Source organism: Numida meleagris, chromosome 5 (genome assembly GCF_002078875.1).
Source record: "Numida meleagris isolate 19003 breed g44 Domestic line chromosome 5, NumMel1.0, whole genome shotgun sequence".
Classification (NCBI taxonomy): Eukaryota; Metazoa; Chordata; class Aves; order Galliformes; family Numididae; genus Numida; species Numida meleagris.
In genome coordinates this window covers 26887116-26913124 of record NC_034413.1, presented here as the reverse complement: position 1 = coordinate 26913124, position 26009 = coordinate 26887116, and the positions used below count along the sequence as shown (strand labels likewise).

The 26009-nt window shown below is 40.6% G+C and overlaps 1 protein-coding gene across 2 annotated transcripts in view; it reads right to left on the bottom strand.

The window, feature by feature from the left end:
- WAPL (WAPL cohesin release factor) overlaps positions 1-25996 on the bottom strand; it is a 63424-nt gene extending 37428 nt beyond the window's left edge. For both annotated transcript variants that reach the window (XM_021399665.1, XM_021399666.1), the window contains exons 1-4: positions 25875-25996; positions 22762-23285; positions 5693-6742; positions 1766-1884 (exon numbers count right to left, since the gene is read on the bottom strand). In XM_021399665.1, coding sequence (XP_021255340.1) covers positions 1766-1884; positions 5693-6742; positions 22762-23263 — 1671 coding nt within the window. In that variant the 5' untranslated portion in view covers positions 23264-23285; positions 25875-25996. The remainder of the gene's footprint in view (positions 1-1765; positions 1885-5692; positions 6743-22761; positions 23286-25874) is intronic.

The window sequence follows — 26009 nt, the reverse complement described above, 5'->3', positions numbered from 1 at the left end:
TTATCCCCACACAGTACAACACTGCTGTTTTTTTTCCCCCCATATATATATGTATAAAACTGTTGAATATATGTAATATATACATATATATTCAACAGTTTTCATACCAACCCTCAAGTATTTGAATTATAAGAACTAAAAAACAAATGTTATCAAAATATATGAAGTATATTAATATTAAAACAAACAAAAAATCCATATTTACCAGAACACCCACAGATGTTTTACACTGCTAAAAAATACAGCAAAACAGGTTTGGTTACATTTACATTTTCAATACTTCTGTTTCACAGTCTGCTCTAACATGTTCACTGATAGAAGGCTGATTTTTGTAAGCAGCAGAAGCTGAGGAACTCTAGAATTCAAGAAATACTACTTCAGTTCTGGAAAAAAACCCACCAACCCCTCCTGACGTATCGGACGCCTGAGTGCTCTGCAAGCAAGAGCCAGCAGCTGCGGGCTCCCATCGCGTCCCAAGTCACAGAACAACACGAAGCAGTAGCTCTCTGAAAGACATTACAACCAAAGGAACTTTCTGGCCACACGCCCCCTGAAATTCAAATATACACATGGAAGTGAAAAATATTACGAATTTCTCCTCCTTCTTCCAGCCAAAAAGCAACATTTCATATGGAAAATCAATATATACATATCAACACAGCTGGGGGAGTTCTGGAAAAGCAAAAAACCCACAAAAAACAACCAACCCATAAAATACTTAAACTGAAACTCCTTTACAATACAAGTAATTAATCAGCTTTATGAGAAATTTTAGGGTATTATCAAACCATTGTTATTTTTTTCTAAATGATCCCAAAGGAAAATAATTTCTTTAAAATGTCTTAGAATTGTTGGACTACTCAACAGGTTCTTCTGCATATAGAAGCATTCATATTTTAACTTATGATTGCCAGGACTTGGAAAACTTAAGGAAATCAAAGGGAAATTTGAAATACAAGTGAACTTCTATCTCCAGTTCCCTCTTTCTCACTGTATCAGATCCGGATTGCATAGATGGTGAGAGAGCTACTCTCCGTTCCAGGCAATGGGAACGCTTTATGCAAAAAGCATACTAGAGGGCACTAAAAGGCATGTTCTGGACAATCAGGTCATGATTACACAGATCCCACCAGTGTAATCTGTCACTTAACAACTAAATACATTTTTTGCTATATGCGTATTTTTAAAGCTTCCAAATACCAAGTGACCTACAGAAGCACAGCAAGATAAAACAACTAACATCAGTCAATTACACAAGTTCTGTTTATAATAGGAAACTGAGCGATTGATACCAAATGCTACATAGTTCGAGTACATGGGGACATCGAATTTGTCTTTTTTTAATTCATATTTCCATGTGTGAATAGCACTCATCCCTAGAAAGATTACTCCAATGCCGAATTCCAAGTTTTCGGGTTCAACCCTATAATGTGATACATATTTCTGAAAAGAGAAGGAAAAAACGCGTGCATGATCTAATGGTGCTTCACCTTATCCACCACCTACAGGGAACCCTTGAAGGCCACGAGTGAGCACTGCACAACCCTCAAGTTCACACTTGCATCTGAGATGTGAAATTCTCACTAACTGACACAAGAACGTTCCCACTTAAAGGTTTTACTTTTCTAGGCATAAAATGTAATATTGAAAGACGATCACCTCAAGCACAGGTATGAACTGGCACAAAAGGCCTGTTTCGTATACAGGAAGAAACACTAGCAGCAAAGAGTTAATGGAAATAAGGACTTCTGGTATGATTACTCACCCGCTTTGGCCCACTAAAAATCTTCCTGGTGTTTTCCTTGGATTTATCACCTTGTTTATTTGTGGATTTTTTATTGCCTTCAGGCACACCAGATGCATCCTCTGAAAACTCCAGAAGATCTGTGAAAGGAAATTACAGAACAGTCTTACTGAAAGTTAGTGAACTGCTACTGTTGAACCACTGAACTGCGTTTCTTGCATCTCACATTTCAACATGTATGGCTTCTGAAGTAAAAGACCAATCCAACAATCTTTATCGTGAAATCAATTTTAAAGCCAGACACAGCTCTGCATGGAGCTCAGGTTCACCGACTGGAATGCCGCAGTACTCCAGTGATCCATTACAAGATACGCTGCTGTAACACGGCCCGCCCATCCCGCAGCCCTCTGGTTATGGCGCACGCTCCTCTCAATGCTGGGTCACCCACCACACGTGGGTATTTGTGGCTTACAGCCACAGCTCAGCAGCAGAAGAATTAAATCAGAGTTGAGGGCCTTCGAAAGAGTATGACTATGAGATTTAGAAGATTTCCTACTGCAAGTGCAGGAAACACGAATCAATCCTACTTGGCTTCTCACAAAGGCAGCCTGTTTGTATTTGCTTCTGCTGCAAACAGCATTACAAACCAGCAGCCATGAGTTCGGGAAGGAGGAGGTTCAAAATGACACTGGAAGCTCTGCCAACATGCTCTGTACCTGTGGCCTCAGTTTTTGTATCACCCAGTTCTGGACTGCAAACCTGTAATTCACTGATCTAATTAAATTCTTGTCCTACTTTTTTCTTTAAACTCGTGCTGCATTTGAAGCATTATCCCTTGGTGACCAGCTAAGGTTCTTTTACTTGGCACAAACCAAAAGCTACCATAAAATTCCAAAAGAGAAATAAAGAGAGCCATTGAGCAGCACTGTTTCATCTGATGAGCAGTTTAGAAAACTGATCTATTGCGAAGCAGCTGCTGCTGTTTACACTCTGCACTGCAAAATCACAAGCAGGTTGGATCAATTACTCTAATTGTCTGCACGCTGAGTGAACCAGACCAGCCAAAGTCCTAGGAGAAGAAGCAATCGAAGGCAAACCTAGCGAATGAGTTTTAAACAGCATTTACACAAAGTTCAGCTGGCACTGCAGGTAGAAATATTCTGCAAATAAGCCCCCAAAGTGTTTTGCATCTGTCAACTTCAACAGCCCTGGCAACACCCTCGGCAGTGAAGGCAGAGGCCCCAGCCTGCACAGCCCAGCCCAGCTGTTTTCTGCTCAGTCAGTGTCAGCAGCAGCTTGACAATGCAGCGTGACCTGTGACTTTTTACAAGGTGTTTCGATAAACTTAACCTTAAGCAGAAATAATTACAGACCAGTTCTAACTACCTTGAACTTAAATAATGCAAAACTACTCCCAAGTCTACTTAAAAGTCAGCTCAGTCTTTTACTGGAACCTACCAGTTAAAGGAGTCAAATCCAATTGCTCAGACACACATCCTTAAAATTCTGAAATGTTTCAAAGAAAGGCCCTGACCGCAACTCCCAAAGAAGGTCCAACAAGCCACCAGGAACAGAGCCTCCTGTTCCAGATTAAAAGCTAAAAAGTAACTCACTTGGCCACAGCAAAAGCGAACAGGAAAGTTACGGGAAATGCAGGACACATTTACATCCGCTTCATCAGTCTCAGCTGTACTTTGCAATGAGACCTGCAGCTGGTATTGTGATCAATAACCATTAGTAGCACTCTATAGCAACTAAGCCACAATTTTTAAATAATTTCAGTTTTTGTTGAAATTCTACTCCTGTGTGACACTAACCCAAACAAATTAGATACATTTAAATTTGATTTTTAAAGAAGTTTTTAACTTTTCCTACTTATTACAGAGTCACATTGCTTTTTTTGATGCTGTTAACATACCAAATGTTTTTATGATTAATTCCATAAAATAATCTGAATTGCTTTTACTTGAGCAACGTTCTTTGTGGGCTTCTAGGTATCCTAAAAGCACTGCACACGTCCTACCAGATTTACAAACCTAAATGAATGAGCAGGGAGAAAGGGTCTTTTGTGGAAGACAAACCGATGGCACAGTTATTCCGGTAGCGTACCACCATCCCAAAGAAGCAGGTGTGCTATACAAAGCTGCAGCTTTGAATAGATATTTTTGGTGAACACTTTTTTGTCTTTGCCATTTTTTCAGATTTCCCTTGGATACAACTGCAGACTGATTAATACAGTCAAGCAATTAAGTCACTTTGATATTAAGAACTTCTCTTTACTGGAGTCATCCTGCATTCTGGCAACCAGAATGATACTGGTGCTGCTTCTGACCTAGCGAGGTCCAATTCACATCATTAGCCCCTGGCATTCCGAGTGCCTGCAGCTGGGAGGCCTTTACATCACAGGGCTGCTTCTGTGGCTGGGATGAGATAATCTGAGATTGCAAACACACAAATAAAATTTTTAAAAGGCAACTTTAACTAGAACTCAAATCTTCACTAAAAAAACCCAACCCAAAGTTATGAGGTGCCTCCAATGAAACAGAAGCGGCTGTGAAAAAGTCAAAGAATTTAAAAGCCAGAGCACCTCAAGGTTTTCACCATTTCAGGAAGTGACTGTAGTGGACAACTGAACCACAGAAAAGACAGTTCAGTGAGAGACAGTCTAAGACTAACACATTTTATTTACCTGCTCTGCATTTTTTCTTGCACTAACGATACAGTCCATTTGGTCTCCGGAGCTTCCCTTAACTTGATTTGCAGAAATAGTCACATTTGTATTACTGAACTTACTTTCTCCCAGTTGTGAACTTCTAGCAAACAAATTTACATCTACTTGTGCCAAGGCAATCTCTTCAAACATGTCAGAAAAAATCCGTGACAGCTCAGAACATAACAGTCTCCTTTGTGACTGCGGTGCTGGATGCAAACTGGAGGTATGCTGAGGCTCCAGAGCACAGCAGCTGAAAGGAATGTTTGAGGGATCAGCATCTCAGCTGCCTTAACTGTATGAGAGATTTTTTTCCTTGGAATAAACGGCTAAACATAAACTTGTCAGAGAGAAGAACTCGGATGGGGCATTTCATAAGTGACCTTGTAAGTGAAACCCATTTTTCAAAGAGGCTGGAATGCAAGCATCTCACTATAATTAGAGAACAACTCTTATTTTTGTTTGAAAACACATTTCCTGTATAGTATCAGTATCAAGTTGTTTCTTCCAACGTTTACAAAAATCATTAGCAGTAATATTTACCTTTGCTTAAAAGGTTTTACAGACAATTCTGCTCTTAGAGAACACTGTAATTTTAACAGAGAAAAAAATATTTTTTCCTACAAAATTTTATTTCTCAATTATTTCAGCAGAAACTATTTGTACAGGGAAACAGCAGTTTCTTCAGCATTTATGAGGCTAGACTTGAATACTTCCCTCAAGACAAAGTCTTACCCTTCAAGGAATGGATAAAAACTTCTTGGCAGCTTCATGCTCCAAAGTGAAGGACCATGAAGCTCCTACAGCAGCAGCAGCATTCTGAAATACTTAATCCAACATGCATGACTTTTTTGGTATTAGACTTCTCAATTTGAAAAATATGAAAGACTACTTTCACCAGTTATTTCTCCCCTTCTTCAGGAACATATCTTCACTCAGCTTTGATCAGTCACCACATGGGACACACTGACAACTAAGCAACAGTTTAATTTTTCCAAAGGCACGCAAGCATCAGAACTTGCTCAGCAAATTCTGCCTAAACAATTTTATTCATGGTCTACACATGTGTGTATACACAAATATACAGATATGTACCACCTACATAAAAGAGATACCAGCTTTGCTGCTGAAAACTGGAAACAAAACCAGAAATTCTTCAATCTGCAGAGGGATGCAAAAAAGCCAGCACGCTGACACGTTTAAGTATTTAATGTGTACTCTAGAAGAGCTCTGCTTACCTGTGTTAGTATTGACCTGATTATCCTGGGAACAGTTTTCATTGCTGTCGGAGGTTGGCTGTAGTGAGGGTGATGGCGCAGTCCTAGTTCGTTTTTTGCTAGCTTTCCTTTCTGTTCTCTGCCACTCTTCATCTTCATCTTCGCTTTCACTCAAGTCATCAAACCCAAAGTACTTAATTTTGTAATTGGAACTCCCAGAACTTCTAGAGGCACCTTCATCTCCCTCTCCCTCATCTTGATCATCAAACCCAAAAAACTCCAATTTGACATCCTTTTTGGATTTGGTATTGCTTGGTCGAAACCTGGTTGTAGTTTTTGTAGTAGCAATGTCTGCTTTTTTTCTTAAACGTCCAGCTTCTCCAAGGTCAGTAGGGGTTGCTGTGGTAAATTCGTCAATTCGTTCCATGGTGTCCTGTATAGTAACATTACAAACTGACAAGCAAGATGGATGTAGAACAGTGTAGTCTCTAGTCCGTCCAACTGTCCCTCTATAACTGGTCCCACTACTTAAAGAAGCTTTTTTTGCTGGGTTCAGACCATCATTATTTGACTCATTGTTTGCTTTGGATAAAGACTGGCTAGTACCATCCATTAGCTTGTCAAAGTTTGTTGCCCCCTGTTGTTTTGCTTTGTTGGATCTACAGTATGTCCTACAGTTGCTTGGCCTAGGAATAGTTTGCACAAGTTCTTCACAAATGGCTTCCTTTGGATTTTCTGTATCTTCTTTATCACCCTCCTCATCCTTGCTCTTCATCTCTGAGAGATGCTCACTGTCAAAATCTAATATGTACTCTCCAGTTCTGGAGTCTTCAGGTTCATCGTCCCATTCATACAAGTGAGTTCTTAAAGGCCCCTTCATCTGAGATGCTTCCGATAGAGAGTCTGTTGGTTTTCCAACGTGGGAGTCCCAAGAATCAGGCAAGTCCTTGGCTTCAATTTTGTATCCAGAAGTGTCTGTGGTTTCAGCAGTCGTTTTGTTACTGTCTTCAGCACTCTCAAAGATGAAATGACTGTTCTTTTCATCATCTTCATTCAAATTCTGCATTTTATCTACATAAAAAAGACAGAATTATTGCTAAAAATCACTATTAAAACAATAATCACACTTGCAGACATACTTCGAAAAAAAATCACAATAACAGTAAACATTCAGTGCTTAATAGTAAAGAAACAGTAAAAGAGTCTTGATCCTCCCGACCTATACTGGTAGGCTTTCTAAGCTTTCCAGTTTAAAGCTATTGCTATAATAAAGTCTCCCCATCACTAGCAAACACACACACCAGTTTGAAATAAGTGTCACTTTGAAAACAAACGCATCATGAAAAAAACCCAACAACAGTAAGCCCTAAATACAAGCACTTCATACTTTGTATGCAACCTTTACAAAAAAAAAAAAAAGAGAGAAGTCTGCAATGAAGCATTTGACAAAAGTTAAAATCCTAAACTGCTTATCACAGTGTCTTACAACGAATAATTAGAGATAAAGGGTGGTGATAATGCATTTTCTAATTACATTAGGGGGAAAAAAAATCCTTCCAGTACATAGGATATGGGTGTCGTATTATCCTCCCCACAAAGTCTTTTTTTGTAACAAACCCCTGAAACTACAGTAGTGCTTCAAGTTAAGTTTTGTTATGCCCATGCTAAGGTCTCCTTTGTTTCACACACCCTTCTTAAAGAGCTTTTTTTCCTTTTGCAACTTGAAAAGAACAGGTTCCAGCACTGCTAATGTGAAGCATAAGAATCAGTGGATTGGCTAAGTTTGCACATGCTCAATTTTAATACTACAATTATGGTTGCACACTGTAGTCAGTAAAGGGGCTGCAGGAGCAAGTTACAGCCACTCGTTTGTATGCTCCTGGTCTAAGAACTAGACAGCAGTGAGGCACCGTAACAGTAGAAATAGAAATCAGCACTGGCTACAGAACTTTACCAATCAAGTAAATTTCCTGAGAACTACCGTATAACTCACTGCCTGCCATACTAACCGTACAGCTACTGAAATCAGTAAAAGTAATCCAGTAACACCTGTACTTAAAATGCTGTACTAAAAATCCTTACATCTTGTACCGTAACAGTATTGACCAATGTACCCTGAGCAGAACAGCACACATCTCAGCATCTGTTGTCTCATTTTTCAGCATCCAACTGAAATATTCAGACTTCCAGAAGAAAAAGAGATAAGCTGATCCTCATCACAATTTTAAAGTGTATTACTTCTTAAGAGCAGTTTTTATAATGTACTTCTACAGATCCAATGACCAGCTGCTGCCAAAGTTCATCTCCCACTTGTCTGACCCACAGCCACGCTTGCATCATACACTGTCAAGGAGAAGAAATCCAGCTGTAAGCAGTTTTTGTCAGGTCTGACCAGCACTCACAATACAGTAATGCCAGGAAAGACAGAACATCTAGTAGGGAAACCATTGCTTTTGGTCTTCCAGAACACGAACAAAAGCTCCATGGATTTGGCACTTTAGTTTCACAAAGATTTTATCTGCATCTGCCACATTCTGTTGTTCCAGCTCACACATACAAAAAAAAAACAACCATTCAGGAGCGCTCACTCTGCTCATCCGTTTTCCAGGAAACTTCTATGGAACTTCTGTGAAACAGTCAAACCACAGAGGGAAGCAGGGTGCCTCCTGCTACTGCGCTACCAGCACTCGATGCACTGGCAGCCTAGGCCAGGAGACACGAGGCCGGCAGCCTGGCTGGAATGCAGAAGACCCTAACACACGAAGTGCAGCAGATGATGAATTGTACCACAGATGCAGAAGGAACTGTGACAGCAATGAGTGGAACAAAATGCAAGAAAAGAATGCGTGTCAAAAAACAGGTACAGAATGCCACAGTAATGGAGGACACTCCACTCACAGCAAGCAAACTCCTAAGCTTTGGCTTTGTTATGTAGCAAACGCTTTCCAAACTCACCACTAATATGAATGCTTCAGCATCCTTTCACACTAGTCCTGATCACACTAAACTTAATCAGATACCATTTATCCAAGTGGCATAGAAATTTCATTGCACTGACCATAACATTTCAACCTTCTTGATGAGGAAAGCAAACATCAGCACCTTTTCTGGGATTTTTTTTGTTCGTTTGCTTTAAAATTAAAATTGCATCATTTAAATGCCCACCCTTGCTCATACTGATTATGAAAGAATTTTAATGCACAAGCGGAGATATTCTACTAAAAGCGATGACTAGCAAGTCAAGCTTTGCAGGAAATGGATCTAACCCTAGGTGCAACTCCTCAGGGAGACCTGACAAGTAGTAGCTCAGGCCGCATCCAAGTTTTCCGGGAGTTTACCTGAGGGCTGACATTGAAACTTCAACAGTCAGCTAGAAATAAAAAAAGCTCTTCACAGCATATATTAAATGTAACACTATATTCTCTACAGAACATCAATCCTAGCCATCTCAGCAATGGAATCTTGTTCAATCTTGGTCTTTCACTATCAGTACATGTTACAAGAAATCTTGTTACTCCCATTTCAATCTGTTGCTAGCGATGACTTGACATGCCCAATCAATATTATGGCATCTGATAGTGTACAGTGTGTTCGTTCCCCACCATTTTTCATATTACTGGCAACTGAATGCTACTGTAGTACACAGGCATGAAAACCAGCAAATTCAACCTACAAAATTTGATTTTCAGTCTCTCACTAAAATACATTTCATTTTGCAGTCTTAATGCTCCTATTTTATAGTCTTAAAATTTAAAATACATACATTTAACAATGTCATTCTTTGCTTACTCAACAACATTTTGTTGAATTGCTGCAAAGACGTTTCAGTACATGTACGTGGAAAGGCAATGGTTTTTCTATCCTAAGGATAGAGTACCATGTCATATCAGGAACAAATCAAATCTATTCTTCCCAGAGAAGGAATAGAATACACATGAGCATACGCACATTACATTCCAACTGTCCCCATTTAGAAACAAATTCTAAATTATTTGCACTTGGGTTGTACTGGTAGAAACAGGATAGCTTCAATCATTACCATCACAGCTATCATTTATATTCTAAAACACAGAATAAGATCACAGAATTGTAGGGGTTGGAAGTGACGTCTGCAGATCAAGTCCAACTCCCTGCTAAAGCAGGTTCCCTACAACATGTCACACAGATAGGCATCCAGATGGGTCTTGAATATCTCCGGAGGAGACTCCACAACGTCTCTGGGGAGCCTGTTCCTATGCTCCACCACTCGAACAGTGAAGAAGTTCTTCCCTGTGTTTGCATGGAACTTCCTGTCTTACAGTTTCTGCCCACTGCCTCTTGTCCTGATGCTTCACACCACTGAAAGAGCCTGCCCCATCTATTTGAATCCCATACATCAGATATTTATAAACAGTTATGAGATTCCCTCTCAGCCTTCTCTGCCAGACTGAAGAGGCCCAGGTCTCTCAGCCTTTCCGTGTTCAGGAGGATGTACATATCATTCCTGGAAAAGAGACTGAAGAGGCCAAACAAATATTTATCTGTGCCTCACACATTCAAGTTACCATATGTTAAAAAAAAAAATTGGAGAAAAAACCCGAAGAACAAAACCACAAAGAATCTGTTTTTAAATAAACTAACAAACTACACTGTAAAAATCTGACTGCCATTTTTTAAACACCCTGCTGCTACAACATCACAAAACGCATGACTACCCTGTAACACACACATGCGTTCTCAAACTTCCAGATCTTAAAAACAAAATGGAGTATTTAAAAGTAAAGATCATTTTAATAAAGGAAAGATACTCAGGGAGTACATATTTAGGTCTTTCACTTAAGATCACTATCTAAAGCACACTCCCTAAAATTTAGGGAGTATGCTAACTGCCACCGGAAGGATTTTTCGTAAGCAAGGCTGATGAAAAATTTAACTAGTAAGCTGTTTTCTGTACAAGAGACAAAGTTTGACTCTAAAACTGGACGGTCACAATGCACTAGTGCAAAACTGAACGGTGATATTCAGGTGAGTACTTGCTCAAGGAACACCTGGTGAACCTCCCATCTTCTTGCCAGCAGTGGATCAACAGCAGCCAGGCGGGAGCTTCTGTAACTATCCACTGCAAATCACTCGGTTACTGCCAAAGGTGTACAACATCAATGATCCTGATCATTTATTCTTGACTTCAAAAATTACTATATCCATCTGTGTTGACTATTACAGATGAAGTGAGCGGGACTGTAGGAAACTGCAACATTTCTATTTACTTACAGGTGCAAAACACAGAGAAAATACAAAACAAAAAGAAAGTATTAGATGTGTATGATTAGATACTCTGTGGTTTAGAAGAGGCAGTGTAATTTCTCCTCCTGATTTTAACTGCAATTAAGCTCTTTTGGGGCTCGTATGCCAGAAGAAATCTCCCAAGTGATTTCACATCAGCAGTATCACATAACAGTAATTCACTAGAGTCTTTTTTCCAGGTGTTAGCACAATATTCCTAAGAACCATAACAACCTTCTGCACTAATTGTCATTTGTTTGGTCTGTAAGTCTAGAACTTAATTACTAGAGCATGAGAGAACCAATCTAACTGACTGCGGGCAAAATAAGGTTATCAGGCGATGGAATAATACCCCCACACATGTACGTACCCTTGCTTTACTTTACGATCTAGTTTACATCAGGAGAAGGATAGGGATGTCTTAGGAACTGCTGATGAATATCAGAAGTGAAACTCCTTCTCCTTCCCACTAAACACACAGAGATGTTTTCAGTCAGATGCACATGACCCAACTTCAGTTTTAGGTAAGTGACTACAGTGATTAATCTCCCAATCAGCTTTGATGACCACTAGACACAAAAAAATTCAAGTTCAAACGCTGCAAGATATTCAAGTTATATTCTTCTAGATATACAAAAACGCTCCAGATGTGTGAATATAACTGAGTTCTCAAAATCCCACCGCTATTCCAGTGATAAACCTTTGCTTTTCCAACAAAAACTTTTAATCATTGAACACCTAAAGCTACATAATTTAGACTACATGAATATACAGAGAACGTTTTGTTCATACCTCTTCTTCAGGTACATGCTTAACATAAGCAGACACTTATTAGATAGATGGTCTAAATGCTAGTCCACATATCGAACACAACAGAACAGTCGTTGTAGCCACAAGGCCTATCTCTAGAACTACTGCTTGTCTTTTCATTTTAAGGTCATGTACAAAGGGTGAATGCAATTCTTGACTTTTTTTTTTTCAAGAAAGCAAAACATTCTATTTAGATAGTACACCTACATCCTTTAGTCAGCTCCCTCTAATAATTTTGACTTTAAGATGTCTCAGATTTCAACTTCATTTTTTCATTAAAAGTAAGGCGTATTATGGGTGCTTATTTTAGAAGGTATACACTTCGAAGTGTGCTCTCTCACAATCCTCAGAAGCACCACTACTTCTTCATCGTACTATATGGAAAAAGCAGGGCTCTCACCCACAAAACGTTCTGTTCAGTTATACAGCACAAAACACCACACAGACTCGTTGAGTTGGTGAAAGGTCTTAAAAAAAAAAATAACAAGGCTTCCAGAAATTGTGAGAGTAAAAAGAATTATTTTCTTTTTAGCTTTCCATCATCCATAAAAATAACAGTAATTGAAGGCTGGAGGACAACCTCCAATATGCTCCTTACCTTCTATCTTTAGTTATATATTGTCTTAAAGAAAAAAAATTAAGTCCAATAGTTTTCCAGAGCAAATGCCATGCTGGAACAGTCAAGCAGGACCACTGATATTAATGGAAATCTTTTCCTACTGTGGGAAGACAACTGAAAAAGAGGACTGAGGAATCACTTTGTTCACATGGCTCAAAAACTATCAGAGAGTAATTCACGCAAAGCTTTCTGTCTGATGACTTTGGAAGGCAATACAGTTGGAGAACACCAGAAACCACCTGAAAGTACCTGGGGAGAAGGGAGGAGAAGGTGGGGGCAAAGGAGGAGAGGACAGAAGCATCACATGGTGCAGAGCCATCTCAGGAGCTCAAAGCGTTTCCAGGATTTCTACCCATCTTCCCACACTCATTCCATTACGACGAACTACAGCTCCTTCAATTTTTGCCTGGACAGCTTCAGAGATCTTCATCAGAATTTTTTTTACACAGCTCAAGCTGCTACGTTCTCATATCATCTCTGATGACATTACAGAAAATTTACACTGTACTGAAACAACCCAGAGTTACACATCTAGCATTCAGGTCCACGTTATGGTACCGCCCTCATTCCTACTCATGGTTCACCAAAACGGTGTTTACAGCTGCATTAATTCAACCTTGGTTGACATTTGTTCCAGGCAGGGCCTAAAAGCAGTACGCGTGCTAATGCAGAAACAGGAAGTCCTAATAGCAGCTCTCTCCACTTCTCACCATAGATCTGACATCTGATGAAGTCTTTCCTACTTGGCAAGGAAAACTGAAGTCCTGATAAAAGATCAACTCTTGCCATTAACTAAGCAATCTGCAAGAGTCAATAATTTCACGGCCTGAATGTGCTCAGGGTACAACATATACCAAGATACAATCCCACACAAAGCTGATGGAAAAAAATCCTTTTGGAAACTTAACACTCTTGTTGGCAAAAATACCATCATCCAAACCAGACACCAAACATACACCCACCCCAGCCTCTATTTCAATTCAATCTAATTTCCATTTAACTTGTAAGACTAAGTAGCTCAGCTCCAAGGCTGAACACATCAATTTCAACTCTGTGAAATCAAATCATCATTTCCAGTCCAACACCAGTTGCCTGAAGTCGAACCCTATATCCTTTTGGTTAACAACTCAGCAACAGAGCTTTAGTGCCTTACTAAAACGCTGTTTAGAAGTTACTCTGAGCACAGGCCGGCATCTCAGCGTGTGGGAACACTGACTCCCAATGCAAACTGCTGCTCAGAAGAGCTGCAGGGCGGCAGAGCACCGCGAGCGCGCAACCTCCCAGCATCGACCCGCCTGGCCGCGGTCACGCGCCGGGACTCGTGCTGCCTCGCCGGCTGTGCTGCCCTAAGCAGGATTAGGCACCCACTGCTAAGTGCGCGTTCTCTGTAAGCGTGCAGAGTCAGGAGAAGGTGAAGGAGGAGATTAATCAATTCAACTTCATCTTTCACAGCACTTGTAATAGCAATGCATCTTTAGCATCTCTCCTTAGCACTCAGAGTTTGACCAAAACCAGCTAACTAGGACACGAACAGAAGGACAATCTATATTAGCCTCGTAATGCTAACATTAAAACAGGCTAACATGTCAAAATGCTAACGCATAAGCAAACTGAATGCATATTTTTCCCATTCACTCTACAAAGTGCAGACAGTATTAAAGGTTAGTAGCACTAACTTGAACTCCAGGTTAGCTTTCTCTCACTTCTACCAGTTCTTGGTGACTGCTAGCCAAGGTTTCCTGAAGTTATGGATGAAAAACACTGCTTTCTCTCACTTATGTCGAATGGGACCTTATGCACCTTTACTGCTGTGCAGCCAGCTGGAAAAGCCTTCATTTTAAAACTAAAAAGAACATGATTAAATTGCTATCCACAGGAAACTAATCACAGACTTAAACTAGGTTTCTTTTAGTATTAGCCACACAAATTCACAGAATTTATTGCGAATGCATAGATGTTAGTCAACGGCCATGACACCTTTTAAAGGGTAGGCAGGTGGCATGAATCCAACTGCATATTCCTCTATTTCTCTCCAGATGACATCTGACCACCCAGGCAGAGGAAAAGGCAAGAAAAAGAAACATCAAAAAAGCAGGCAGTAAGATTGGAAATAAAGACTGGCATCCAGGACCTGGCTATCTGTTATCTCCATCTACTGAGGGCACATACATTAACAGGATCCAGCACGTGAACGAAGCACTGACACAAGATGGAGGAAACAGTTTGTAAGCTCATTATGAGCTTTGCCTGACGTTCTTCAACATTCAGGAACATTTATTACGGCTTAGTTATACTCTCACCAATTTTCCAGAGCATAAAGCTGCATCACTTTCCAACTTGAAGCTGGCCAAGCTAAAGGAAAAGACGAATCTTTACCCGGTGCTTGTATCATATTCTTCATTTCTGGGCAGAGAGCCCAACCAAGACATACAGTGTCTTCACTGGTTTGGACAGATTTACTAACTGTAGAAAAAGCCATCTTTTTTTTTTTTTTTTTTTCAAATATGAAAATGAGTTTCATTAGTTTCTCTTTTCTACTGTACATGGGAAATCAAATATTTTGGTTGGTAAGGAGAAAAGGTTACAGACTAAATTCCTTTGCTATGTTTTCTGCCTATGATAGAACACCTGGGAAACAGAAAAAGCTTATGGATATAAAATATACAATTCTAAGAAATTGAGAAAATTTTTACCACTTAGATAACATCATTATCCATTGATGCCTGCAAGATCTGTTAGCAGACATAAACAGAAGATAAGATGCATAAGAGCCTCAAAAGATTAGACTCTCAAGACCAGTTTCATAGCTGACACTCACTGAAATAGCTAAAATTATAGAACCACCATATCCCAAAGCTATGATTACAGATTCTAAGTAATGCTCACTCTCTACACTGAATCAAAATGAGTTCCCACCAAATTCACATTCAGGTTGAAGAGGCAGTTTTGCTTCTTTGAAGATGCTTTAAGTTCTATATTATTTTGCAGAGTTCCACGAGAACCCTAAAGTGATGAGATTTAGTTTATTGCTATCAAAAAACTATTTTCCTTAAAAATATTTTGTTTCTCTTTTTCCCTTTTGTACACTCCAAATATGAAAATTCTAAAGTAATTTATATGGAAAGTCCAAATTTACTATTTAAAAAGATATACATTAATGAATTCTTGATTACACTACAGCTCCTCATTTCAGCTAGTTACTCTAAACATACAGAGTATGAGACAAGAAGACACCTTGTATTTTTTCCATATCACCTAGACACGGCCATTCCACTTAGTGGTACAGCATTCAGCATCTAAACAGACACTGTTTTAACCCAGGCATCCAGCACATGACTTTGTGGAGCCGGACAGAACCTGTGTCGGCATCTGTGAGTCCAGTAGTCATCACATAGTGCCGTTTTTCTCTCATTTAGTGAAGCAGAACTGTACTTGGGCTTCATGCAGGATGCTAGACAATTCTAATAGAAATACAGATCTTCAACACAGAAATTCTGAAGTAAACAAGTACATTGCTACAGGTTGCCAGGGTTCGGTAAGAAAAGCTCAGGCCAGCCTGCCTGCTGGCTGTCAGGAGGACTGCTGCTGGTACAACACCCCCGGACTGGGGCTCCCCGCAGAAGACCAAACCCCGAGCACCACATCACAGCTGCTCACCTTTGGCCTCTGTTTAATCCATATGAAGTAATTCCTCACAGACATTTGTCCTCGTTGGGAAAGCGCACTACCACCAGGTATTCCGAGGGCTGTCACATACTGACTAAAAAATGATGGCTCCTGTCAGCCAGAGCAAAACTTCTTCAAAATCTCTACATTTCCTTGAAAATTTAGGTCTTTCTTAGCAAAGGCAAGCTGACGTGACCACCACTCGCGCTGGAGATCTTCACAGTCCTAACCACCCGCCTCTGTCCCAGGCACACTTTTCAATGTTAGAGGAAGTGGTGATGTCCTTTTGGTCGCTTGTTTCCTAAGTAACAACCTAGCTGCTTTTCCTTTCATCTTCTAATGTCTGGACAAGCAGTGACCAGCTAGTCTACCTGGTCACTGGTCCCCACTGCATATTCAGTTACTGCGTACCAAGCTACGCATTCAGTTCCCCAAACGATCCCTTGCACATTGATTCTGTTTTCCCAGATAGGTATTTTCAACCAAGCTGCAGGTACAGCCTTACAGCTCCATCTTTTACAGCTGGAATACCTGTAATTCCTCCTTCACTCTTCCTCATAATTTTGTCTAAGTCTTCTACAATGTTCTGAAAACCTCATTTAAAGTCTGATTTTCTTCTTGCAAGTATATACTCAGAAGAGAAGTGCACCCAAATTGTAACTCAGGAGACAATGATATTATATGAAATAAGAACAAAAAATAACATACAGCATGCTATCAATGCCTATACCCCATCTGTATTCAAAGTTCACAGCTCTCTCAAGTGTAGGACAAACCACAGTTATAGCAAACAATGCTAAAAGCCCTTTGTTTTTCATCTCGCAGAAGTAATTAAGCTTTGAAAAACCTCTACAACACTGCAAACAAGACTATTTGGTCAGAAATCTAAAACTAAAATGGTCCTGAGGCGATGAGAAGTTGTGCAACATCAAAGGCAAGCGTCAGAAGAGCTCCTATACTCCATACAAGTTTTCAGAGCCTGAATGAGCTGCCTCTCATCCTCACCTCTGATGGAAAGCGCAGTGGAACAGGCGCGTTCCTATTCCCTGGTAACTGAGAAGGGCATCGCTTGCTAGGTACAGCGAGAGAAAGCTGACCCAGCAAGATAACTGCTTCCCCCTCGCAGGGAGAACAAGACAAAGTGTCACCAGCAACACAAGTAGCTGGCACATGCTAATAAACGCTTGTTTCCACCAACTCCTGTATTGCAAGCCTTTCTGAAAACAAAGTAATAAAGCACATTATAATACAGCAGCACTGATAACCATTTAAAAAAAAAAAATCTATCCTTAGACTTTTAAGTCAGTCTGGCTTCAAACACCATTCGGAAATAAGTTGAAATCTTTTAGTGAATACAGTTGAAATTTCTTAAATGAAAATATGAACTAACAGCTTGGAGTTGAAAAACATTTTCCATGCAGTTAATGGTACAGTAGCAATACAGTACTACAGATCTCAGCAGTTGGAGCCTGAAATGGCTGCCTCACCAACTGCTTCCTACTCCCCTGCACGCCTGGCCAGCTGGAGAGGTATGCATGTTAGCAGGCTCCTTCTGCCAGAAGCACCCAACAACTCTTCTGAATGCAGTTATTTCAACTTTTTAAAAATGAGGGAAGCTTGTGTCCAGAGAACTTTTGACTGTCAACCAGAAGATTCCTTCCCAAACACCATTTTCTCCAGTATTGCTATTTTAGGAAATCAATATACAGATTGAAGTTTAAGCAGAATTTCAGTTCTTTCAGACTTTTGAAAAAAGAGAACCAGTATCACAGTATTTTGCATGTATGGGAGAAGGGACAACTCAAACAGGAGGAAACATAAGAACAAGATAAGAGAAGGCTGGGGGATAAACACCAACTGTACACTTTGCATAACCACAGTCATCTAAATAAGCTTTGCCACACTGAAATTCTACAGGTACACATCTTCTGCCAAACCTTTCCCCCCTCCCAACTATCAGTTTCTTAATGTTTTGAGCCAGGCTGAGCACAGCTGCAGTTCTTTTTAATCATGGCTGCTACCAGCTGTCTCCTAAGACAGCCAAATGCACAGGCCTCATTCATATTCCCCCCAGCTTTTTGCTCCATTTTTGGACAGAACATGACGTAACTGAAATTCTTCCTAAATAAGTTAACAAAATGCATTAAACAACTCTGCAAAAGGAAGATAAGGTAAGATCACACAAGTCTAACTATTATCTTAGATGTCCGTGCCACAGTTGAACACAAAATAGAAGCTCTGAAAGAATTTCGAAGATGCTGACAAATCTTGTTGCCCAGTGTAATTTTGAAGTATTGCTAACCTTGCATTTGAGAAGCTGAAACCCAGCTCTAAAGATAGGGCACCCCACCCACATAATCAGGATGCAGAGGCTTTGCAGACACATCCATCAGAGCGCTATCAGGACAGTCCATAGGGAACAGACCTGATGGCTCACAGTATCTTCTTCTCAGAACAACCGTTTTTCTGCACCTTACTCTTTTCACTCAGTCCTCTTTCTAGGCAACTAAGCAAAAACAGACTCTGTACACGAGAAGTCATGAAGCAGTTAAGCAAAACTGTATCACGTACTCCTGCATTGCATAAGCTGAAGTTATTAAGCAAGACTGCATTTGTCATTGAGATTTGCTACTGGTACGTGCACGAGCCCCAAGTGAGAAACAAGGGCATTAAGAACTACTGAGAAACACTGAAGAACTACACGGCACACAACAGCCACATTTTTCCTTATGGTCCCAAGAGTGAAAGAACATAGGAACCAAAGATTTGTTTGAATACTACTACACAACAGCAAATGATAATGTTCAGTAGAGATTTTCACAAATACTCTGCATGTTAGGGGGGAAAAAAGGAGAGTTTCACAAACACTTGACATGCAATCATTTGTCCTTTTACTCTAAAAAAAGAAAGAAAAGCAAACCACAAACTCAAACACCACTGCATAGACAGTATCCCCCCAAAACATACTTAGCATAACACAATGGAAAGGAATACTACTCCTACACCTCTCTGTATCCTGAGGAGACATTTTAAACCACCCTACCATTTCAAATACTTACTTAAAATATTTCAACTTAGAGTTAAGATAAGTAAGTAGCATTACTGCACAGTGCAGGAAGAGGAATGAGGCACGCACAGATGGGACATACCAAACACCTGAAGCACCACCCGACCTGAGTGCCATTTCCGATGGGACGCACAGACACCTTGGGGCAGAGCAGTCTCCCGAAGCTCAAGGTGCAGAACGCTGCCCTGCGGCTCACACACGAGACGGAGGTGGTCTCACCACTCACAGTCACAATGCATACGCAGCACGTAAGAAAGCCAGAAGCACAGAAGAAGCATCTCCCTACACTGAAGTGGCTGGAGTACAGAAACTACAGTTATCCAATCTGAAATACACCCATACACTAATTTAAGTATAAAGTGCTGTACCATTTCTTAAACTGCATCAAGCTTCGACTTTACTTTGCACCTGAAAAAGCGTGCGACATGAATTGTAAAAGTTAAGCTTTCTTAAATATTCTAACAAGAGATAATTTTTTTTTAGAACTAGCACTTCACAATTTGCTCTGCAAGGCTCCAGACTTTTTTTTTTTTTTTTTTACATTAAGCCACGTGTGAAGGTAAATTTATTATCAAATATTATTCTTTGACAGGTAAACTAAAGCAAGTCTAACATTTAAAAAAAACCCACCGAGGTATTTCAGAAATCCAAATATGCACGTATCTGTATGGTTTCATCTTATTCCACTGCAAGTCTGCCTCGCTCATAAAAAATTTACCTGCTAACTACTGCATTGTTGCATTTCTGCTTGATATGAATTACCATTTACATAAGTTTCAATTGACTCAAATTTCTTTCCAGCTACCAAGTTCTTCCACCTTAACAAAGGTGACCTAACAGCGGCTATTAATATTGAATACTCTTTTACTATTTCTGAGTTACCTAAACACCTACTATCTGCAAATTGCCTCTTTCTTACATACAGGATTACTCATGAACATTCTTTACACCGCATTAAGCCTTGATCAAGCGACATAAGGGAAAGATTATGAGAAGTGTTCCACATTAAGAGCTTCTCAAAGCCTTTCAAATGAGATTGTTACAACTACAAGCCGAAGGCTACTGGGAAAAAAATAGACCAATAAGTCATGCCATTTTAAATAAAAGATAAAGATGCCCAACTGCATTACAAAAAAGTTGCACAACTACTGAAACAACAACAACAAAAAAAAGGGACAGCTTTTTAATACCAAATATTAGTTAAAACTAACTGATGTTGCATCACCTTCACTTTAACAACCAAAGAAATGAACGCTGAGGCAAAGAAGTACATTTGGAGCAAAGTCAGAGTGAAGTGTAATTCTCAGCTTGCTGATAGCCACAGTTTTCATCTTATTCAAGAGTAAGGATTACAATGCAATGACGGAACAAACTATTAGGAAGTCCGGAGACCTTGGCTCATCTCTCTTAATTCAATATCATGCCAAGGACTAGCAAACCGTGCTTAAAACAAGCACAACGTGAACATCAGCACCTATATAACCTAGTTTCCTATACTAGATATACACCACTGTATGTGGGTTAAGGTTGAGCTCACATTGCCGTCTCGCTCACGGTGGGACTATTAACACTGTTCTTTCTTTTTTTTTTCCTCCTCTCTTCAGGAATGGTAGAAATTGCTGCCTCCAGGATCTATAAGCTCTTTGAACAAGTTTGGTTGAATCTGGCAGAGTTCAAGACTCACCAAGGAGGGGAGAATGATTATGGAGAAGGCAAGGACACGTAAGGAGTGAAGTACATGCACTATACAGCTTAGGATAGCACAGGGCAATAAAAAATTTACCCTCTTCAGGGTCTGAAAGACAGCTCGGTACCACCAAACTTAGTAATCAACACAACAAAGCAGCTTTTGAAGTAGCCATATTTATATTGGCTGACTACACCAGTATCTCTAATTGCTCAGTGTTCCCAGTGACATTTTCAGGGACCACATATTTATTTTGGTTACTACACACAAGCATACGATCTGCTTAAACTCTCCAAGTTTCATTTGTATTACCTGTCCAAAATAAACACAGTCATCAAAGCTACAGTCTGGGTTTTCTTATACTTACTTCAGTACATTTTCATTTGTACTTAATTTCTGAAGAAAAAGAAATCATGGAATAGGTTTTTACACACAACAAAACGAAGATTAAACTGTTCACAAGAATGCAATCTGAAAGAAAAGCATTATCAGGCCAAGATGCGCACTGTCCCTCACTTTCTGACTGATCTGCAGTCAGTAACAAACACATCAGTGAAGCATGCCAGGCGAGCAGACATTCAGTGAACTGTTAAGCAACTTCCCCCTAAGTGAGGGGTTGTTAAGGTCTGCTCTGCCTGGCTTTTCATATACCATGAATTTTCTCTCCACAGCTTACATACACTCTTTTCCAACTCGAAAAATACTCATCAAACAAGTCTCCTACGTGGAAGTCATTTAATTCTGAAATCTGCGCTGTTATCAACCACCAGGAAAACTCATTGCTCTTTTACGTCCTTGTAAATATTGGGGGATGAGTCTCTTCCATCCCTTAAGAAAACTAAATTCAAACTTGGAAAAACAAATTGTATTTCCAGATTGAGAGTGTACCATATTTACAAATAAATATACCACAGAAAACCACAGGAAAACCAGAAATATTTCAGCAGGAAAGTAAGAATAAAACTGAAAGAAAACTACATATTCCACCTATTCGCCTGTCAAACTCAAGTTCCACTACCATGTCTTGGTTTTTCTTAGTTTTTCTTCTATCTCACAAAATTACTGAGCCGTGCATATCTTGCGCTATTTGGGATCTTCCTTGTCTACTGCATTATGAAGTGAAAAAGTCCTCTCAAATTTCTGATCCCAAGGATAAGTTAACAGTATCTGAGAATTCAAAGTTACATAAGTACTTCTCATTAAAGTTGATTATGATAATCCAGAGCAAGTCAGTAGGTGTCAGCTTCATCAAAGTTCATCTAATGTGATCTTCTGCCCAATTTTAGAAGCTACAGTTTAATAAGCCCATTATGTGAAAACTTCTAACGAGATGTAATGACATGTGATCTTGTCTAAGAAAAGTTTTGTGAATTCCCTCTCTAAAGCATAAAAATGTCTCACAGTTTGGGTCTGGAAACAGCCCCTAAATAAGCTTAACAGAATTCTGTTTTACAGATCCTAAGCTTTTCACATACACATTGATAAAGATGCGGTAATTAAGAAAATTAACACGCCTCTAGGCAGCTGAAGTTCTGAAGACTACTTTTTCCACACAAATCATTAAATAGGCAAATCATGAGCTATATCTGCACTTGCAAAGTGACTGCGTACCTTCACTAAACTAGAGCCAGTAACTGCAGAATAAGGCATTCTGTACTACTACGAACCCATCACGTATTTGAAAAGACAAAAGCACTGCGATCAGAACAATTTTTTTTAAAAAAGAAGGTTATCATCCTATTCTACTCAATGTGGACTAACATGTCATATCTGAATCTGGAGAGACACGGATTAGACTGCCAAGGATCTCAGATCAATATGCAAAATGTGAGATGTTTATTGGTGCTTTTAGTTAAATAGTGTATCCTATGAGCCGCCCTACAGTTTGAACATACAAACAATTTCAGAAAGCACTGAGTCTAAATGCAGAATAGTAAAAATTGAACAACAAAGCTATCTGGACAGTTGAGTAAACGTACCTGCAGATGCGAGTTTAGCACTGCTGCCTTTGCATTCTCTGTCTTCCACATTTTTGCTTGTGCTCTTTTCTTTTATGAGAGGAGCAGCACTGTCAGCAGGTATTTGTTTGCTGGATGCAGTATTTTCTCCACTGTCTGGCTGATTACTTTTGCTGTTGGCTTCAAGTAGAGAAGTGAAGTCCTCAGACTGAGCAGCTTCATTTGGGTCCAGCTGAGAGGAGCTTTTACCCTGTGCCACATTCTTTGAAGACACAGGAAGAGATTCTTCATCACTGTCAAACCCAAATGGATCCTCTGTTACCTCATCTTCAACTCTGGGTCTTTTAGGAACTTCGGAAATGTCCGTTTTGACACTGGGCCTCTTCTGTCCCAATTTGGCCATGAAGGTGGTTTCTCCCCATTTCGTGCTAAGGGTGGTCCGTTTGTTGGAAAATACTTCGTCAAACTTGGAGCTGCCGTTTCCCCCTTTCCGGCTATAGGTCTTTCCAAATCGGGATGTCATTTTGGCTCCTGTTTCATATTCTCTGTTGGAAAAAAAAAAGAAAGAAAGAAAGAAAGAAAATTTACAAACTTTTTAGCACAAATGATTGCAGCTCCACCATTTGTTGGGCCTACGAGTACCAAGTATCTAGATTTAACCCATGCAATATCACCTGCTCCATCCTACAGACCAACTCATTTGGATACGATCATTACTGTATGCCCCACGCCTCTGCAGCATCCAGTGTATTGTCCAATGTACCTCAAAGCTGAGTTATTTGCATGTATTTAGTCAAGACATGGCACAATAAATCCTTATGAAATATCTCCTATCCATACATTCTTTCTGGTACTGCTTTGTTCTAGCTTCTTATTTTCAAGCGTAGATGGTGCTGCTTTCATAAAACATCGGGAGAAAACACATCTAAGTGTGCAGCTCTCTGCTCAAGTCCAGTAACGCTGTATGCTTTCAGAAAGACTCTTTCCAGTTCCAAGTCTTTCATGTATTTCAGATACTAATTCGCCACAACTAATGACAACTTTACTCCTTGTTCTACTCATGCACTCAGGCTCACTTAGCACGCACGTTATTTGCTAATATGACATGCATGTTCATGGTCAGGATTGGTACACAGCAATCCCCCAGGAGTAAGATTGATTTGATCGACGGACAGGAATGAGGAGATCCTTCTAAATCCCTGTCTGAGAGCATGGAGGTCAGCTTATGTGAGACTGCATGAGCCATGATCATCTACTGGCTGTTACAGCTGCAGCCTGAATCACAGCTTGCTCTGCCAGAAGAATAAAGTTTAAATATAAACAAATTAAACAGGAACAAATTTAAACAGTTCCCTGCATGTGTTCTATTCCTACTTCTGTTCAACTCAAGAGGGAAGACAGATCAGTTTGCTGCATTTCCCCTCCTCCCCAAAACAAATACTTGAGCTATAGGACAAATGGCAACATAACACAAAACAAGTGTAACTTTTGAAAACCAGAATTTGTTTCTTTTTTTATTTTTCATTTTGGCCCATACATCAATAGGAAATTGGAATTCTTTATAGTCAGTCTGAATCTAATCAAGGACATCTTTCTGTCTGAAAGCACTCTCCATTCTGGAGAAAAGCTTGCTAAAAGGGGGGGGAGGGAGTGTATTTCTTTAAAGTACAGAATCAAAGAAATCCAACTTTCAAAGTGTCAGCTGCCCTCATTTACTGTAAAGTGCATGTAAAATAGGCCACTGAAGTTATTATGTAAACTATTTGTTAGGGAGAACTGTTCTTATTACTATTTCCCTGAATAAGCGATGTGCTGTCTTTCTACCATGTTTTCATCTCCACATGAAGTACCAGAGCAGCTTCGGCCAAAAAAAGTCAGACCATTTTCCAGAAACGTCATTCTATCACTTTGTTCTAGCAAGACTGCCTCACTGATAATAGTCTCCTTTTATCAGGCCAACTTTCCCCTATTATACGAACTGAGCAACTCGTAAGGCCATCTTTGAGCTAAGTGAATTAACAACATCAAGTCTGAGCTTCAGAACCAGGTGGTGCTGCAGCACAGAAGATGCAGTACAACCACTCAGGGAACACTTCTCCTGGCCACTCAGCAGACGGATGATAAAGGCACCTGCCCATCTACCATCCCTACTTCTGCTGGAAGTGCCAGGCTGCTCCTGACTGCTCCTGGGAACGCAGTGGAATGGCCAACGCTGCTAGCTGCAGTCACTGTCCAGCCCACCTTCACCCTTCTCTCAGTGTCACAAGCTGCTGTGCACTGCACCAACTATCGCTGCTGAACCACGGGATTTTTCACTCCCCTGCAGCTCTCAATTCCTATTTTCCATCCAAGAGCAAAACTAAGATCTCCCCACCGACAAACAACAAAGCAAATCAAACTCAGTAGGTTTACTTTGTTGCTGCCTGAAAGTACTTACAACTGCAACACCTACACATTTTATACAGGAAAAGTCAGCTCTTACAACTACAGAAACCAAAATGAAATATTTGTAACATCTGAATTTCTATATGACTCTTACAAAAAGGTCAAGACGCTCCCAAAAAGCCCCTTTCTCCTCCCTAGCCCCTGACTCACGTATCTCTAGCACCTGACATTTCCAGCACCTGCAAAAACAGCGATGTACTTCAATTGCCGCTTGTGGTTCGCAGTTTCAAAGAGAAGCCTCCTACAGCCAGGAGGACCTCATTTCAGAAAACAGAGTTACACAACCCAGATTACCTCTTTTATGGGAATAACAAGTTCGTCTTGCAAGGAGTTTTGAATCAAATGATCAATACTCAAACGCATACTCTATATAATGCAAAGAAGTTAAGAGCTGAGCATCGGGGAAATACCGATACCGCACGGCTCAGACTGGGGTTAAAGATCAGGAAACGCCGACGTACTTCCGTGAACCGGAGCGCCAGCAGAGCGGGGCTCTCAGCCCGTTACAGCTGTCCCCCGCTCCTCACTCGCCGCGAGAAGAGAACGGGGCCGACCTCCCCCCGCCCCCGCCCGCGCTCCCGCTCGGAGCGACGCAGGAGCCGAGCAGCCCGCACAGCCCAGCCCGCCCGCCGCCTCCCCGCGGGGCTCGGACCCCGCCAGGCAGCGCCGCCGCCCGCCCCCGCCCTTACATAAGCGGGGCCGGAACCGGGCCGGGCGGCGGCTGACGAAATCCCACGGTGACAGCTCCTTCCCTCCTCCCCCCGCGGGGCTCGGCGGAACCGGGTCACCCCCCCGCCGCCGCCTGATGTCACTTCCCCTCCCAC